A 7,946-nucleotide genomic window follows, 5' to 3' on the forward strand; every position below is an offset into this window, starting at 1 on the left:
AATTAACATGGTTCAGAAGCACAGTTGTGAGGACATAATATAGATTAAATCTCATGATAATGTAAAGCGGGGTAGAGGAGTGTAGTAACACAACTCTGGGGTGTTACATAGGAAAAGTTTGACTAGGACTGAAGCATACAGGAGGCCACACATGCTGATTGAGGAGGAGGACCAGAGAACCTGGATGTTTACCGAAGGTACATGATACTGAAATGGACCTCAGGAACAAGTCTGGTGTTTCTCCTACTGAAGATCTCATGCCTATCACTATTCAGCTGTTGCTCTAATACCCAGTGTCAGCCTGTTCTCCTATACATCTGAGTTGTTTTTTGTACGTTAAGCCACATTAAGTTCCCCAAAAAACAAGCTTAATGTCACTCATTTGCCTTGTGGATAGCCAAAATCCATGAAACTTCCAGGATAGGTGTGGGAAGCTGAGATCTTAGGTTGTGCAAAGTTTCAAGGCAATTGATTGAGGTTTAGGCACATTATGGTACATTAAGCTACAGTAAGCCATTTTCACATTAAATGTTTTAGGATGTCCCCAAAATACAGTCATACATTGCCTAAACATTACAGTTCTGCAGTGCCTAAGCATCGACACCCTGCAGAAACTATACAGTAGGGTCCTGCAGTGCCTAAATAGTACCGCCATGCAGTGCCTAAACAGTACTGCCCTGCAGTGCCTAAACAGTACTGCCTTGTAGTGCCTAAACAGTACTGCCCTGCAGTGCCTGGTTCTGCATATCCCATGAAAATATAATATAATGCCTTGCTAGAGGAGGCAGAAAGCAAAGGAATCAGCAGGTAGTGTCTGGACGTGTTACATTGGGAGACAATGAGCACCAGTCCGCGCCATCTGCTGGGACCTGGCAGAGTACCGGCTGCTGGAGACAAAACAGACACCGGTAATATAAAGCCCCAGATACATGAGATCCAGAAAGGTCTTCGCATCCAGAAGAAATTCTGTCTTATTATTATGAGCTCTACAGTAAGAAGAGTTCAGTTCCTTCAAGTCACTGCGAAAGATCTCTGATCTTTATTGAGTCATCACTCATAGCGCTCTCATTATGTTCTCTCCCCCCCCCCCTCCCCCTGTCAGGATGTTATATACTCTTTAACAATGCGAGATGTATCCTTCTAAATCTGGAAATCGTGACTCTCCCAACCGTTTAGTAATGCAAGCAACATTTCCTTCTTCTGTGCACGACCAGAGAATTTCCACAAATCATCATTAGACATATTATAGAAAGAGCCTATTAAAAGTTCTTCCGAAAAACGCCTTTGGGGTGAAACATTACTGTTGATCCAGGGGTCTCTCCACTGGAGATCACTTACAATAGGGTGTTACTTGGTATCTGTTACCCCAACTTAGAGGAGTAACCTGAAGATCCTGGACCCCAATCTAAAATCTGTAAGGGCTCCCTCCTACCATGTAGTGATAGTACTGGTAGCCTCTTACCTGGCACATTTGGGTGCCCTCAATCACTAGTGCTCTGGTATGACCTTTACCTCTGCTCCCCAATACCTACACCCCCGAGGATATATGGAATGTAATGTAATCAATATGTAGTTATAATTTACAGCCTCTTTTGCAAGGAGTAGGCTTGCAAGACAGCACCTACAGGGTTTGGTTGGCCGCCTACCAACAGACCTGGGTACCAGTATTGACCCCACTGGGATACTCTCCAGAATGCACCATTCAGAAGTAGTGTTGTCACTTTTGGGGGGGGGGGTGCTCCACACAAAGACTTTTCATTGTTTAGTATCTGTGGGGTCAAGAGTAGTGAAGGTGTTAATGACAATATCCCTTGTAGTCTTGGGTAGCTAAGAGGGTAATGCCACATTCTCTGGTGGTCAAGAGAACTGAAGGGGTTAATGCCAATATCCCTTGTGGTATGGGTAGCTAAGAGGGTAATGTCGCTTTCTCTGGTGGTCAAGAGGTAAGAGGTGAATGGCAACATCCTCAATGGTCTAGAGCAATAAAGAGGTTAATAAAAGCATCCCTGGTGGTCTAGTTCAGTTAAGATGTTGATGTCATCATTCCTGGTGGTCTTGTGTGGTGAAGAGGTTACTTATACCTGTTGTCTAGTGGGCGACTCGCCTCCCTAGGCTCCAGTTCTCTTTGCGTTCTGGACGGAGCATAGTGCTATGTCTGAAGGTAGGTGTAGGCGAAAATTCAATACCAGCATCGACCAATGATATTGGTTACCATTCGGTTACCCGATGGGTGGCAACTCCACCTAAGACGTCTTTCTGTCCTTGATACATTGACGTTTCTGAGATTAAAGGTGGCTGCAGACTTAGATAGCTGACAACTATTCTTCTCTAACCCCCTAACACATGAATTCTGGGCTCGGCTCGAGCAGGCATGAGTTTGAATGGAGGCATCGCTCTTGACAGCTTAACTCCCTATGGAACAAAGGATTGGGCATGTTGAAATATAACAGCCCAATCCTTCTTTCCCCTGACATCTATTAGTCAGGCTCTGCCAACATCAGTCACTGAGGATCCCGTAACAGTGTATAGCAGCTGTCCCAGCATACAGTGCTTTCCTCGGACACTACCTCGAAAAGTGCCAGCCACACATATGTCTAGAGTGCCGCCAATCTCCATACAACATCCGCCACCGATACTCCCTGAGTGCCATTTAACAATACCCCTATACAATGCAAGTTTCAGATACACCAAGCTTCAAATGCTTTTGATATCAAATTCATCCATTAATCCACGGAGACCAACGGGATCCATTGAGTATCCCAGATCACAGACCTTGACCCAATTTTATTCAAATCTCTGGAACTCCTCTATAAGGTAGTCATAGGCATTAGATTCATAGTCACGGGCCTAAAGCTACCACTAGGGGGACCACAATATCTTACTGCTTATTGTTATGCATTGTACTTAAGCTCCCTCTAGTGGTGGCTGCAGGAAACCAGAATTTTATCATTTATGTCTATGCCGGCAATTTGGAGCTCTTTAACAGAAAATAACTAAAGTGTTGACCATTATAAAAGATCTAAGATATTAGTCACAAAATGTGTCAAAATGTCAAGACTCCCTTGGTGGTCCTCCTTATAAAAGGTGCAGTTTTGGGGTCATGCAAGTGATATCAGTGGGTATAAAACATTCAGCGTTAATGGGTATAAAACATTCAGAGATATTTGCTGGCGTCACTTTTTAGTAAGGAGTGGGTTGTGATTCACAGCTGTCCCCGTCTCCTATCACTGAGCGCCTGTGATGGTTTAATCAACGCTGGCTGATAATTAGTCCTAAACCCAATGTTATCTCTCGGCAGCTTTGATCATCAGGTTCTTGGTCAATTAAATTCCTATTTTGCTTTATATAAACAGTTGTCTACAGTCACACCCCCTACAACCCGCTCCGTACCAAAAGGGACCCTAAAAATTCAGAATGTTAGGAAGGGATCGTCACCATGTGAAACATTTCAATCTATGCCCTTGTTCCTCCCCCAAAGTAGTCCTAACCGCACCCTCTTAAATACATTACACCCCCTTTGTGATCTAATCGACCTAATCCTGCTGCCTACAGTGACCTCTGCAGGGGAAATATAGTATTATATGATATCTAATCAGATGAATGGTCAGCCATGTAATATTTGGATGGCTGTAGTCCTCCAAGACGTTCTGGCTCATAAGAGATAGAGGAAGGAGAGACATCGATTTTGTCTCCCCTGCCATAGTTTGACCGGGCTTTGTGTTCATCAGTCAGAACTGCCTTGGCCCACTAGAAGATCATTCAGTTGGCCCACTAGAAGATCATTCAGTTGGCCCACTAGAAGATCATTCAGTTGGCCCACTAGAAGATCATTCAGTTGGCCCACTAGAAGATCATTCAGTTGGCCCAGGCTCCTTAGGTCCAAGAGAAGACACCCCCATTTTGAGCTGACCCTAGAGCCATTCGCTTGTCCTTAGGGTCTGATGTGCCTTATAATTGCCCGTTTCTTGACTGGTTTTCTTTAACTTTTTTCGTAACCAGTTTATTTTTCTATGTTTCAGATACAAAGGTTTTAAGGGGAACTGTTCAGTGTCGTTCATCGATCAGTTCAAGGCCTTGCACCAGTGCAACAAGTACTGCGAAATCCTCGGCTTACAATCCTTAAGACCGAATCCTTCAAAGCAGAAGAAACCGAATCCCGTCAAAGAGAAACCCCAGCCCAACCCCTCCAGTTCTCGAAAAAGTCGCCAAAGCACAAAGGCAAAGAAGACATAGCGCTGCGTCTCCTGGACGTTGCTGTCCACTGAACTGTCCTGGACCGCGTGACTTTCCATTTCCTGCAGAAGAAGTGGAGAGGACACTTGTAAATCACATACAGTAACTGCATGGATGTAGTGCTGTCTGCATACGTGTTATGCACTGATCTATGTCATAGGTAGAATAAGATGGAATTATCAACGTTCGTCCTAAAGGACATCGCTGCATTAGGCCATGATGATTGTATGGGAAGTCGACTGTATGATACTGATGTGTGGCTCTTGTGATTGCCGCGGGGGGCTGCAAATTCCATATTATCTTCATGTTAACATTTATTTTATGGTGTTTATTGTGAAAAACTATAGATAAAAATTGTTAATAGCAATGGTGGAGCTCCCATATCTGTTACTGCAGTGATAGAGCCCTCGTATACTGTACCTGTTACTGCAGTGATAGAGCCCTTGTATACTGTACCTGTTACTGCAGTGATAGAGCCCTCGTATATACTGTACCTGTTATTGCAGTGATAGAGCCCTCGTATATACTGTACCTGTTACTGCAGTGATAGAGCCCTCATATATACTGTACCTGTTACTGCAGGGATAGAGCTCTCATACCTTATGCTGCAGCGATAGAGCTCCCTCATTCATACCATATATTGCAGTGATAGAGCTCCCTCATACCTTGTGCTGCAGTGATAGAGCTCCCTCATACCATATATTGCAGTGATAGAGCTCCCTCATACCTTGTGCTGCAGTGATAGAGCTCCCTCATACCTTGTGCTGCAGTGATAGAGCTCCCTCATACCTTGTGCTGCAGTAATAGAGCTCCCTCATACCGTATATTGCAGTGATAGAGCTCCCTCATACCTTGTGCTGCAGTAATAGAGCTCCCTCATACCGTATATTGCAGTAATAGAGCTCCCTCATACCATATATTGCAGTAATAGAGCTCCCTCATACCTTGTTCTGCAGTGATAGAGCTCCCTCATACCTTGTGCTGCAGTGATAGAGCTCCCTCATACCTTGTGCTGCAGTAATAGAGCTCCCTCATACCGTATATTGCAGTGATAGAGCTCCCTCATACCTTGTGCTGCAGTAATAGAGCTCCCTCATACCGTATATTGCAGTAATAGAGCTCCCTCATACCATATATTGCAGTAATAGAGCTCCCTCATACCTTGTGCTGCAGTGATAGAGCTCCCTCATACCTTGTGCTGCAGTGATAGAGCTCCCTCATACCTTATGCTGCAGTGATAGAGCTCCCTCATACCTTGTGCTGCAGTAATAGAGCTCCCTCATACCATATATTGCAGTAATAGAGCTCCCTCATACCATATATTGCAGTAATAGAGCTCCCTCATACCTTGTGCTGCAGTGATAGAGCTCCCTCATACCTTGTGCTGCAGTGATAGAGCTCCCTCATACCTTGTGCTGCAGTGATAGAGCTCCCTCATACCTTGTGCTGCAGTGATAGAGCTCCCTCATACCTTGTGCTGCAGTGATAGAGCTCCCTCATACCTGCCGCCCAGTGTAATACGCTATGTTGTGTTCTTCTGATACATAAGAGGTAATAATGCTTTTCTATACTGTATATTTGTTGCCATTGCTAGCATATGAAGACAATGCTGCGTCCTGCACTGTAGTATCCTTTGTACAGTTCTCATGTTGGATGTTATACACATTACATGCTCATTTCAGGCTCTAGTGCTTCTCATTGACGGACCCTAAACCTTTAGGAATTTCTGTAATATTTAGATGGAAGGACAGTCTCCTGTGACCACTACAGTGTAAAAAACTATAATAAAAGGGTGGGCACCCGGACAGGAAGACAAGCCCCCGCAACAAATATTGCCCTGGAATATCCCTTTAAGGAGTTAAAGACAATGTATTATGGAGAACGACTGCCATTAATTGGTGCATTTATTATACAGCATGTCCTAACAACACGGATGGCGAATGAGAGGCCCCACAAGACAGACATACTATATTCTGATCATCACATCCCTCCCGCCCAATCACAAAGCCTTTCTAATAGGTCTGTCTGGTTTAGAATGAGTTAACAGAAGTGGAGCAGCTACAAAGAACATCTCCACCTATCTCTGGAGGACGCAAGATGTCTATGCATTGCATGAATGCTCCATTGTTTTCAATGGGCACCATGTAATACATCATTTCTCCTGCGGTGGCGCTGCAGGAGAACTGAACAGTTAGAAGGTCATTTATTAAGACCAGCGTTTTAGACACTGTTCTTAATACCCCTTTAGCTGGCCGTGGATCCGTCGAAGGTATGAAGAGGCGCCGGCCTCTACATAACTTAGGCGCATCCACCTCCTGTCTAAGGGTACTTTCACACTAGCGTTTTCCGATATTGAGTTCCGTCCTAGGGGCTCAATACCGGAAAAAAACGCATCAGTTTTGGCCTAATGCATTCTGAAAGGAAAGCATTCCGTTCAGTATGCATCAGGATGTCTTCCGTTCCGTCCCTTTTACGGTATTTGGCCAAAATTCCGAAACATTTGCCGGATTGCCGGATCCAGCATTAATTTCCATTGAAGTTTATTAATGCCGGATCTGGCACCAAGTGTTCAGCAAATTGCCGCATTAACGGATCCGGTTTTCCGGTCTGCGCATGCATAGACCTTTAAAAATGTGAATAAAGTAAATACTGGATCCGTTTTTCCGGATGACACCGGAGAGACGGATCCGGTATTTCGATGCATTTGTCAGTTGGATCCGCATCCGGAAACAAATGGTATCCGTTTGCATACGGATTTCCGGATCCGGCAGGCATTTCCGGCAACGGAACTGCCTGCCGGATTCTTCTAACGATAGTTTGAAACTACCCTAAATCTACGCCAGCTCCCTAAAACAGGCGTAGAAAATGATAAATGAGACCGGCCAGCAGATCGCCCACGACCCCTTTTTTTAGAACTGCCGGACGTGGCGTGGATGGGGAAGAAGTTGCAGATTGAGCCGCAAATTCCCTTTGCGACCGAAAATTTGGCATCTATCTATTCATAAATGACCCCCTTAGGCCTAGTTCACACGAACGTATGGCTTTTTCAGTGTTTTGCGGTCCGTTTTTCACGGATCCATTTTTTGTTTCCGTTGTGTTTCCGTTTCTGTTCCGTTTTTCCGTTCCGTTTTTCTGTATGCCATGTACAGTATACAGTAATTACATAGAAAAAATTTGGCTGGGCATAACATTTTCAATAGATGGCTCAGAAAAAACGGAACGAATACAGATGCATTTCCGTATGTGTTCTGTTTTTTTTTACGGACCCATTGACTTGAATGGAGCCACGGAACGTGATTTGCGGGCAATAATGGGACATGTTCAATCTTTCAACGGAACGGAAAAACGGAAATACGGAAACGAATGCACACGGAGTACATTCTGTTTTTTTTTTGCGGAACCATTGAAATGAATGGTTCCGTATACGGAACACGAAAAAAGGCCCGTACACATGCCAAAAAAAAATGTTCGTGTGAACTAGGCCTTAGTGTCAGATTCCCACCATCTGATCGCTGGGGCTCTGAGGATCAGGACGAACTGTGATCTGCTTATTTTTGCATGACCTTTGTAATTAAAAAGTTCTATAAAACCCCTTTTAATACCATTTTTTTTTTATTGTTCTGATGCTATTTTCTACTATTTCCCCCAAACTAGAGAACTGCTTTGATCCACTGTCTTGTGTTTGGTGTGGGTTACAATGCATGGGAACCAAG

General features: G+C 44.3%; 1 protein-coding gene across 1 annotated transcript in view; it reads left to right on the forward strand.

Moving 5' to 3' along the window:
- Positions 1–5,743, forward strand: part of ALPK2 (alpha kinase 2) — a 105,958-nt gene extending 100,215 nt beyond the window's left edge. Inside the window, exon 11 of the mRNA XM_044276344.1 lies at positions 4,020–5,743. Coding sequence (XP_044132279.1) covers positions 4,020–4,233 — 214 coding nt within the window. The 3' untranslated portion in view covers positions 4,234–5,743. The remainder of the gene's footprint in view (positions 1–4,019) is intronic.
- The last annotated feature ends 2,203 nt before the right edge of the window (positions 5,744–7,946 follow it).

Source organism: Bufo gargarizans, chromosome 1, assembly GCF_014858855.1.
Source record: "Bufo gargarizans isolate SCDJY-AF-19 chromosome 1, ASM1485885v1, whole genome shotgun sequence".
In the NCBI taxonomy this organism is placed as follows: domain Eukaryota; kingdom Metazoa; phylum Chordata; class Amphibia; order Anura; family Bufonidae; genus Bufo; species Bufo gargarizans.